This window comes from Ammodytes marinus (genome assembly GCF_949987685.1).
Source record: "Ammodytes marinus genome assembly, chromosome: 13".
In the NCBI taxonomy this organism is placed as follows: Eukaryota; Metazoa; Chordata; class Actinopteri; order Uranoscopiformes; family Ammodytidae; genus Ammodytes; species Ammodytes marinus.
The window spans coordinates 19,223,239-19,234,630 of record NC_137217.1 but is presented as its reverse complement, the minus strand read 5'-3'; the positions used below and the strand labels follow the sequence as shown (position 1 = coordinate 19,234,630).

Here is an 11,392-nt window from a genome sequence, read left to right as displayed (position 1 = left end):
TTGATGTTTTTATTTCAAATAGACTATAATTAAAAACACATAATTTCTATTCATGTGTGAATGGATACATGCATTTGTCATACATCAGTTAATCAGTTTAAGATGCCTGTGCTATTTATGTGGTTACTGTGGCATGATTATTGTCAAATAGCAATTAACTAGCAAATATGGATTATAATCACCTGTAAAATGTTGAATCAAGTGAACAATTGTTTTGTAATATTGTGCCCTAATCTAAAAGAAAGGTGGACATGTGGTGGGTGACCTTTTAATATACAGAACAATGGCCAGGAATCTTTTTTAAATGGTCTATTCTAGGCACTAACTCAATCTCAGGCTATCAAGGGTCTGTGTGAAGAGCTTAACCTGAATTTAGACTGAATAATTGAGAAAATAGCAGCTTAAACATAACACAGAAACATAGACAACGGTATCATGTTCCCCTTCAGGTGGATGGACTGTCCCTGCTGGCTGCATCGATCTCTCACTGGCTGAGAAAAGCTCCGGTGGATGTTCCTCACGTCCTCTTGGCTACTAACTTCCACAGTTTACTGCAGCTCGGCCTGCTACCCTCTTCCGGCCTGCTGTCTCTTCTGGTGCTAAGACATACTCAAATGAGCTTGAACAATGATCAAATGTGAAATGTAGCCCCAAGTTCCTTGTGAATGTTCAGTGAGGTTTTATGTTCGTAAACTATGGTGCTGCAGAATACTTTTGACAGCTAAACTCCCAAGTTACCAATTGGGTAATGAAGCTCCGCTTGATATTTGTTTTTCTTTTTTAGGCATATTTTATAACAAAATTATTGTTTGTGTATGTGATTGTGTATAAATGTGTGTTTATTAGACTCTAGAGACAGCTGTGGACGGGGATGAGTTGGTGTTTCTGTATCAACTGAAGGAAGGGATCTGCCAGTCCAGCTATGCTGCCAATATTGCTACACTGGCTGGCCTGCCAACCGGCCTTGTACGGAGAGGAGTGGAGGTAAAAACACACATAGACACAGATACACAAAAGCAATCTGATAAAAACTGACTGTTTGTAGGGTTGTGTGTGTGTTTGGTCAGGTGTCAGAACTGTACAGGACAGGAAGGCCCATCAAACGTGTTGACCAAGCATCATCACATGATCAGGCGAACAGGTTTGTGAATGTCCAGCTACACAGAATGACGATGAAAACCAAAACAGGAAAGCAGAATGTGTTTTGTATGTTTGTGTCATATAGATGCAGGTCAGTGGTGGAGACATTTCTGAATCTAAACCTGGAAGACAAAGACTTGGACCTTCAACACTTCATGAAAGAGGAGCTCCTGCCCTCTGCTGGGGAGCTGCTGAACCGCATCTGAACTGTTTAGCTGCAACTACATACTTCTACAGCTCTGTGGTCAGTTTGTTCATTCACTATATAAGTATTGAGTTGTTTTTTGGAGAGAGCAAAATTTTATTGATGTTACTTCTACAGATGAGATATATTTATCTAAATCCACATCAAGAATTCTACTACATATGACAAAAAACATTAATCATATCCCATGTGTTAGATTGGTTTCATTTTTTATTTCCTTTGAAATAACATGTTAAAAATCATACGAACAGATTGATTGCATTCAAGTCTTTCTGAATTAATATGTTTATGCCATGAGTAAATAAATACTTCTTTTTCTAATAAGGTATTCTATTGGACTTTGCAAAAAACCTATAAAGCCGGTGTATTTTCTTCACCATATGGTTTAAGTCCTTTCAACATCACTTCACACAACATACAGTAACTAAATGCAGACTGTTTATTGTGTTCCTGTTGAGGCTTCAATGAGGTACCAGGTGGTTAGAAAAGACACAGTGAGATACAATAGTGTGGTGACTGGAAGTTTGTGCGTCGAGTTGCAGAAGGGGGTGTTGCAGCAGTGTTTGGTCATGACAAAAACAGTATTATTAGAGAAGAGCTCCACCATGGTCTCCACATCACACTCCTCTGCCTTCACACAACCCAAAGTCTTAACGTCCAAAGTATTAGCTGTAAAAAACGATTGTATTTAGTAAATACATAACCATTTCTAGTGCGTAGATATTAATCAATACAAATACAATACCTAAAAAGAAAAAGTATTATCCAACTGACCTGCCTTTCCTCGACCCGTGTAGCAACGCTCCCCGATGCTGCAGTTGGTTTTGGTGGTATAGCAGGCGTCCCAGAAGCCCAGGTCGCAACGGTAACACCCGAGAAACTCCTCAGACTTCATGAGCTGATCTAGCTGTGCTTCCTCCTTAGCTGAGCCCAAGAAACACCAAAACAAAAACAAGACAGTTTGATGCAGTATAGCTTTACCGACATGAGTGTTGACAGGACATGTTGCCAAAGGACAAAGCCTGAAAACATTACAAAAAAATTGTCCTTATTGAAAATGTTAACTTAATTATGTCCAGTATACTGAGTAAACCTTTACAAAATCAGGCAATAAAACAAATGTTAGTTAGCAATGTTAAAAAGTACATGTACGAAAATAACAGAAAATATACATTTATTAACTGTATTCATGTCAGATAGATGGATTAAATGCATTTATGTAATAACTTGTTGGACCTATTTATAATTCAGGCGGTGCTGAATGTGTGACGTGTTGGAGCCAAGCAGCTGAGTCACATTCTGCAGAGCAACATTTTCTTATTTAAATTCAGTGTCAGCTCCTCAGTTTTATCCCTTTCTTTGGTGTGGCGAGACAAGATTTTTTAAGAATCTCAGTCAGAGGATGGATAGAAAGAAGAGAGCAATGACTTAAAGGAAAAGAAAACACAATATGGTGAGGCTGTTATGAGTTATTCCTGACGCAGCGTAACTGAGGAATAAAAGCGGTCCTGTAACTGAAGCCTCACTCTCCCATCATACGTGCCCTCAGGCAATGAGCATCTCGGAAATATTTTGTTTATTCTGCAGCAGTCTGGAATCTGTTTCTTTGAGTGGAAGGCTGCAACGTGTTTTTATTATCCAGACAGATACTGGAATTAATAGAATTAGTTGGCAGCAAAACAAAGATCAGACATGGAACAAACGCCTTTGTTTTTCCTACCACAATGTACTGCACAATCCTTTGCATTAAATTAATACAAATAGTGCAACACATTAGCTCTTGAAATGCAAAGAGGCTTCTGTTGTAAAATGTGTGATTTTTTGGTCATTTGCAATCATCAAAAGTGTCTGAAAATCACCTTAAAATAGAGAATGTATGTTTGGATACAAAAACTTGATTATCCAGTATGTAGTGGATGTCGAATATTCTCTGTCAAGGATTTATGTTTGTGGTTCAATGTCAGAGCACGACCAGTTGCCTGGCTTTCGTGCTACAATAGTCTGCTGCTGGAAAAGGACCAATCTTCTCCTCTCGGCCATGAGATGAGGCTCACAATCCTTATCCCCTCTCATCTTGTTAACTAGCTTAGGTGAACCAGTAAACAAAGGAATAGTGAGGTGGGGTCCATTTGAGGCAAGCAGCAACTAATGCCTCATTTCCACCGAGTAGAGCGGGTCGGATTGGAGCGGTTCGGTCCGGGTAGTTTGGCTTTTCATTTGTAAAAAGTTGGGTAGGGTACGGTTTAAGCGCACCTAACCGCTCTGAGCCGCTCCAGATCTCAGTACTCCTCCGTAGGGGTACTAGCCGCCTGAAAGCGGACTGAAAATGCGGAGCTACACGCTGCCGTCATTTGATTGGTTGGTCGAAAGAATAATTTCCGCCATGTGTAGTCATCTCGCAAGAGTGAAGAGAGTCTGTGTTTTGGTGAAAATGTGAGCACAGCACTGTTTATTGTTTGGTGTTTATCCTCGTCATTAATAATCAGTTGGTTTAGTTACGTGTCCCACTGCTAGCTACGTAGCTGCCGCAGCCAGCACTGTTTGCTCACTGAGTTGCACCGAGCCGTCTCTGTGTTTACGCCATAGCCTAGATAGTTTTAGGCTAAATACACGCTCACAACACGGGGGGAATAAATAAAGAAAGCGGCTGGTTTGACCAAGCAAAAACGAGAGATCGCTGGCTTGACCACAGTTGGTCGAAAGAATCATTTCCGCCGTGTGTAGTCACCTCGGCTAGAGTGAAGAGAGTCTTGTTTTGGCGAAAATGTGAGCGCGGCACTGTTTATTGTGTGGTGTTTTTCCTCGTCATTAAAATAATCAGTTGGCTACACTGTGTCCCACTGCTACGATGTCACGTAGCCAGCGCTGTTCGCTCACTGTCTATCAGTTGCACCGAGCAGTCTCTGTGCTCACAACAACACGGGGGGAATAAATAAAGAAGCGGCTGGTTTGACCAAGCAAAAACGAAAGACCGCTGGCTTGACCACAGTTGTTCCACAACCCTATAGTTTGACCCATATTCTGGCGGCGGATATCGCAGTCCACCCTAAACCCCGCCAGTAAGGGTAGGGTCCGCGGTGGAAACAACACCGAGATTCTTAAAAGTGAGCTGTCCCGCTCTGACCCGCTCCGATCCGACCCGCTCTACTCGGTGGAAATGAGGCATAAGTCTATACTCTGGGGGGGGCACTTACCCACGAGCGCTCCCACCGATCCACTATTATGAGTTCCGATTTGATATCTGGGTTTTGGATATCGGCCGATACCGATACTGTCCCATATCAACATTATTATACATTTCTTTGTTGGTGGTGATGTTATGTGTAATGTTAGGAAGGCTTAAGCAACACAGCAATTCTAATTTGGCAACAAATACACACAAATGCATATAGGTTTATCTTAACAGCATTGAACTGTTTGAATGAAGAACATCAGAACTCAACTTTTGAATTGCTAATGCTAATGCTTTATGTGTGCTATATCACATAGTTATAGTCTCAACATTTTAATTTATTTCATAATTAAAAAAATGTTAGATTTAAAAAATTAAAATTAAAAATTAAATCGGAGTTGTCAGTCTGATATCCAATACGTAGATTGCAGCCATATCGGACCCGATACTGATATTGGATCGGATCAGCCCCATCCTTACATTTCAGAAAGTTCATGTTCAGTTTTTGCTAAAACAGTCTTCGACAGGTTTTGATTAAAGTTTGTGGTGCCGTTGACCTACGTCTCTCAAATTGTCTTTGTAAGACAATAAGGGAATGGAAAATGATAGCCTCCTACATGACCACAAAATTGTATGATCTTTATCATCTTCACAAAAAAGGTAAATTTTTTTGGAAACTTTTCCCTAAAATCTGATGGTTTCAGCTCTTCAAATGTTAAGATTTGCTGCTTTACCTTGGCTTATGTTATTGTACGTTGAATACTTGATACGGGATTGGGATGGACATGTTTCACTAGTATTTTCTAATGTTTTATAGGTCAAATATTTTGTAGATTAATCAAGAAAAATTATCAATCTTAAAAGGAAATTGATGTATGAGACGGAATGGACATCTGATAAAATAGTCCCTGTTGATATTCTAAGTATTTAAATTTGGCTAATAATTTGGCATACATATATATATAAATATATATATATATATGTGTGTGTGTGTGTGTATATATATATATATGTATACACTATATATATATGGGTGTGTGTGTATATATATATATATATATACTTAAACAGCAATAATCTGTTTCTCATAAGAATGAATGAGATTTAATACCCCTTTTATTTTTTCTTAAAGGGGTACAAGGTAATAGTTTTAATAGCAGCAATGTGGCAAACCACATTGTGCTATTTGATCTACATCCACCGTAAGCTACTGGGTCATCTTACCTTGAGCAGGTGTGAACAACATCATGGCAAAAACACATATTATTAGTCCTTTCATTTTGAGTGGGATACCTCTTCCATTGACTGCACGATGAGGAATGCTTAGGAGAACGGAGGCAGGGCTGAAATTGGATTAATCAGGAATGCACCTGCTATATATCCTGCACAATAACAACTGCTTAGGGGCTGCAGAAGATCACACAAAGGGAAAACATTTTATGCTAGAAAAAAAAGATGAAGGATTTTCTTCAAAATGTTGTTTGGTTTATTAGCTGTTTTAACAAAAGATACAGTGTGAATGCATATAAAAACAAGCTGAAAACTCAGCCCGTTTCCTCAGTGGTGGTTCAAATCTCCATCCAACTGATGCTTCTCACGTTTTACAGCCATGATGTCTTAACTGTATCCCTTTTCTTGCTGTAGCATGTAAAGTCTTGGAGTAAGGGAAACAAACACTTTTCAAACTGCCGTCTTCAGGATGGCTAATCCTCAATCCGTCGTACCAAAGCATTTTGATCATAGCTCCACTCTCTCTCTTAAGGAACAAAGAAAGTGCATTTGTCCTGAATCAGCGCAGGGTTAAGCAGCTTACAGCTTCCCGTCTGTCTTCTCACATATGAATCAACACACCGAGTAATCTCTCACAGGAAAGGATTCTATCCATTTATATTCTTAATGCGGTGAAACACGTGTGGTTGCTGAATTATGTAACAATACTGTTGTATGCACACAGGAGAAACCTGCTGCAGTGCTGTTTCCATGTGTGTAAAAAGATTTTCAATCTGAATTAAATCTTAACATCAGGATTTATCTCTGGTACATTAAACTATGTTCAACAATGTGTATGAAAAACCGCAACATTATTGCTGCTGCAAGCAGAGCTTAAACATCTTTCAGATTCATCATTTGATACATTTTCTTTCAATGTCAAAAAATTGCTGCTTTCAGCTTTTCAAATGTTAAGATTTGTATAAAATGACAATAAACTCAGCATCTTTGAGTTTTTGACAAAACAAGCTATTTCACTATTTTACAGATTTGTGATCATTATGGAGGATGTAGCTGACTGCTGCTGGTACTCTACAGCATTACATACAGAGAGATGTTGCCTTATTTAGCTTACACTCATTTACATAAATTGGGTGGACAAAATAAGAGGAATACTATCAAATGTATACAATGTGGAGGACCAAAAGATTTGACAATACTCTGGATTAATGGGTACTAAGACTAATCTTTGGCAGCAGCTCTACAACCACTGTCACACACGAGGAGTGCATGTGTGAGAATGCAGAGAGAGCTGCCTTTCTGAGTGCGAAGGAGGCTGCTTGCAGCTTTTTGCGAGATTCAGATACATCTCCCCAACTTATCACTGCTACGGAAAGATACTGAAACGGCATACTGTACCTACACATCACCCTCTTCTCAGTCTGTGTGCGTTTTTGTATATGTGTGAGAGAGATAGGGGCTGTTTTTAGCTTGTAAAAAGTGCTGCTGCAAATGACTGTATACTTAAGTCTCAGTCGTCATCTGGATGGCAGGATCCCAGCATGGGCCCAAATAACAAGGAAATACTCCGCAGTCCTAGAGCACCTATAAAACCTTCAGACTGATCCCCCTGTGTAATTAAAGGCTGGAGGAGAAAAATTCTGGTGATAATTAAAATCTACCCTCTTACCTCTCAGCCTGTTCCAACATGCTCACTATTGCTTAATTGGACCCGATAACATTCTACTCAGCATTGTTTTCCTCTTTGGCTGCTTTGCAGAAGCCAAGTATTGAGTTGGAGGATGGAGTATTTGAATAAAGCGTAGGAATTAGATGATGAAGAGAGGAGACGAAAGGTCGGGATGGTGGGAGAGTGAGGCTTCAGTTACTCACATGGCCGCTTTCTCTCAGTAAGGCTGCGTCAGGAGTAACTCATAACAACTTCACCACATTTTTCTCTTTGTTCTATTCTTTCTTTCTTTCTATCCACCCTCTGAGTAAAATCTCAAAGATCTTGCCTCACCACAATCGAGAACAAGGAGAAAACCGAGCAGCTGTGAATCCAAAAAACAAAAGTTGAATAACATTAAAAAATAAAACTTGCTTCCACACTTGAATGTGTACAAAGCACTAGCTGGTATCGAGTAGCTGTGGAGTGTGGCCTTATGTGCTTCCCTTGTTTATACAAAGCCACAATTTCCCCCAGATAAAGAGCAGATTACAGTATGTGTAAGATTAGATAAAGACTCAATCAAGAGATAATCTGGCTCATCCTCTTAAACAAACCTCTTGGAAATGTAGACGCTGTGTCTCTACAGAGAAAATGTGTGTTCGAGAGGGAGGGGAGGGGAGGGGAGGGGAGGGGAGGGGAGGGGAGGGGAGGGGAGCGGAGCGAGTGTGTCCACCTCCCAGTATGGCACCCAAAGAAGTTTTCAGCAAACCTCCTCACATCCAAATATGGTCAAACAAGCAGTGTCTTTTGGGAATTTGGGCATGGGTGAGTTCAAAGACAACAACATGGCGAGTTGACATCAAACAGCATAGCTCCAATCTTTCAAATGTGAGTGAGTCAGAAAACGATGTAGAACAAAACCATCCTTCACAGGCCATGACTCAGAGCCACTGCGCCTCTGGAAGCACTAAAACATACCAACAAACATTTCATCTGTTTATTGAGGACTGCATAGCTTTGTCTTTAGTGTAACTTTAAAAATGTATCGCATCATGCATATTTTATGGCCGTAGAAGTTGAACCAGTTGGAGTTTCAGGCGGCAGAGGAGAGTCTGTTTGTATGTTGCAGTTTTCACTGGAATTGCGAGAGTCAGAGCAGACGGAGGAGTTAGAAATGGATGGGCAGGGGGAGGGAGGTTGAGGAGTTGGCTCCTGGTGGTGCAGGACTTGGGCCAGCAAGGTTGACCTTCCCTCCTTGTCTTGATCCTCTCTTCCCCCCTCATCTCCACTTCCTGCATCAGAAGTAGGCAGCGGTGACAGACCGTTGCTGATGTTTTCTCTGTTATCGTGAAGCGAAGGAGAAGGAAGAGGAAGACCACAGTTCTGGTTTGAGAGTGGGAGTGGGAGTGTGTGGGTCGAAGTAGCCCAGCATCTCTGGTCGCCATCGTTACACTCCCACTGTTCCTGGCAGCTGAAGCTGGGCTGATCCAGTGAATCGTCCCATCCGCTGCCTCCCTTCAGATCCTCAAGGTCATCAGGCGTCTCTCGCCTGAGGACTTCGCTGTCCCGGTTCTCGTACAGCAGCGTGGCGGCACAGATGAAGATGAACAGGCCCACTCCCATGACAACGGGCCCTGCCAGTTTCATCTTCTCAATGTGGGTGCTGACTCGGCCGCCCACGGGCTTTGAAGCTGCGGACACGTAACCCGCTATCGCAACGCCCATCCCCACCAAAACCACCGCTACACCCAGCAGGAGCCACACACCTGGTGCAGAGCGCAGGTGCAGTTTGGTCTGGAGGGCTTTGCCTTTTCTCAGGTGTCTGCGGCATGCTGGGATGCAAACAGGTGATGACTGGGAGGAGTGGGAGGAGGCTGGGCTGCAGACAGGACTGGCTGCTGTCATCCTCTGTCTTCAGCCTGAACAGACAGGAGAAATAAAAAATAGAACAAAGAGCAGAAACACAAGAATTAAGTGCTGCGTGTAGCATCGGCGGGAGTGCTCCGGGGGTGTTGAAGAGAAGATAGTTTACTCTGCATTGTACACAACAGGAAATAGCTGCTTTAATAAGACATGTGGCTGAGTTAATGAGATGCCAAACCTTCTGCAGCTCCTCCAGTGTCTCCGTGGAGCCAAAGGACAATCAGCTCAACCCTGCTGCAGCCTCTCTGAACCCTGCACTCAACTGTAATTGAATCACTCATATTTTCATCATGGGAATAAGAAGGACTGACCCCATTCGGGACCTTCGGATTTCACTTTAGTCTCACTGCAGTCATAAGAAATAACAGTCACGTTGCTACGGCAATCGCTCCAACTGAACTCATGATATAATTTCCCCCGAGGGCAAGTGAACACAACGGGTGATTCAACAGGACGCAAACGAACAAAGATTGGCTATCAAGTCATATTTTGTAAGGGCTTTAAAGCATGTATCTTTAATGTAGGCCACTGTTTTAATACACGGTGCTCGATAGCACTACAGTAGACTACAGTAATTCACTGCAGTTCACTGCCCGGTTACTTTAACGCAGTCAATCACTATAGAATCTGATGGGGTACTTGCCTTGTTTATGATGTAAAATTGAAGCAGATATTGGCTCCTCGGCATTATCAATATAAAATATCCTTAGTTGCGTTATTCCTCCTACTTCTCCTCCGTGTGTCTTCTCCGGTTTGATTAGCGGTTAAATCCACACTTTCACCAAATTTCTTCTCAGATTAAGACCGTTTTTTATACTCTGTTTTATTGTGAGTGCCAGATGTGCAGCGCAACAGCGGTTGCTGCAGAGCCTGAAATGAAGCTTTATAAAAACAGTCTTACTAAAAGTGGTGCAAAGCCGCTCTGCCTCTCTGTGTCCTCACTGCTTGTGCGCCTATGCAACCCGTGTTTTGATTTGTCTCTGTGCGTAGAGGAGGGGTCGTGGGAATCTGTGGCTGGTCCAGGCCAGTCCCACGGTGAGCTCAGTTATGCTTATCACCCGACGTCTAGTTGCTATATTATATAGATTTATACAAACATTATTTGACAGTTTAGATTTTTTTCTTGCCCTTATGGTTTTTATTTAATTTTGAAAATCAATTAGCAGATGCTTGACATTGTGGTTAAAGGAAATTAGCATTTTTTCACTTTTGACAAAGTAAGTGTAGCCTACAGATTTTGAGAGTAGGCTAATGATGCATATGAAAAAGTTTTCTAAAGCCTTGACCAGTAGCTGTGTAAGGTCTGACAAATAGTGATGTCGCTTGAGTCAGCAACAGTTGGGTCTGAAGACTGGAAGTCTGAAAATGAAGAAAATATTTTGGTTTGTTGTTAAAAATAGCTCCTAGTCTCTGTTTGATAATAGCGTTCCCAGTTGTTACATAGAGCATAGTCTCGCAAAGACCATAGATAGTACAAGACAGACCAATAGAGCATACACTTGAATCTCGGTGGACGTGTTGCATTGTGGGAAATGGAGGAACCAGGTTTGGACAAGGAAGAAGAATGCATGGTATAAATTCATACAGTATATAGTATATGAGAAAGTAGGCTCTCAGATCAATGGTTCTGCTGAAGATTTCCATGCTTTAAAAAAAATGTTAATGCTTGAAGGTATTATATTTTTTACTTTTAGGAAAGGATACTACTAACAATATTGGTAATAAGTAGTAAGAATTATTAGCTAAATGTGAGTATTAAAGAAAAAGTACTCGTTCTGCAGTAAAATGTCACTTGTGACTGATATTGAAGACACTAGAATATTAGTTCAGATGCATCACTGGATAAGGACATTTTTTATACAATTTATAGTACTTTATATAAAGTTATATGGCAGTTTTTCTTTTGATTGTTCGTATGTCGTCAATACACTCAACTAACTGTTGTGGGGTAAGAAGTGCTTAATTCCCCTTGAATTTTTAATCTGTGATTTTAAGTGCAGTATTTGAGTTACTCCACTTACTTTGATCCTCAGCTCTAGAGACAACACCAAGAAGATGTCCTAAAATTTAA

At 41.1% G+C, this 11,392-nt stretch overlaps 2 protein-coding genes across 2 annotated transcripts in view; one reads left to right on the top strand and one right to left on the bottom strand.

The window, feature by feature from the left end:
* msh5 (mutS homolog 5) overlaps nucleotides 1-1,346 on the top strand; it is a gene marked incomplete at both ends in the record, with an annotated part of 14,688 nt that extends 13,342 nt beyond the window's left edge. Inside the window, 4 exons of the mRNA XM_080039576.1 lie at nucleotides 450-596; nucleotides 847-984; nucleotides 1,068-1,141; nucleotides 1,226-1,346. Coding sequence (XP_079895702.1) covers nucleotides 450-596; nucleotides 847-984; nucleotides 1,068-1,141; nucleotides 1,226-1,346 — 480 coding nt within the window. The remainder of the gene's footprint in view (nucleotides 1-449; nucleotides 597-846; nucleotides 985-1,067; nucleotides 1,142-1,225) is intronic.
* Nucleotides 1,347-6,018: 4,672 nt separating this feature from the next.
* Nucleotides 6,019-10,103, bottom strand: LOC307259842 (uncharacterized protein). Its single transcript, XM_080039870.1, has 2 exons — nucleotides 9,965-10,103; nucleotides 6,019-9,317 (listed from the first exon to the last, which is right to left on the bottom strand). Exon 2 carries the CDS (start codon nucleotides 9,301-9,303, stop codon nucleotides 8,449-8,451), a length of 855 nt encoding a protein of 284 aa, XP_079895996.1. The 5' UTR covers nucleotides 9,304-9,317; nucleotides 9,965-10,103; the 3' UTR covers nucleotides 6,019-8,448.
* Between the last annotated feature and the right edge of the window lie 1,289 nt (nucleotides 10,104-11,392).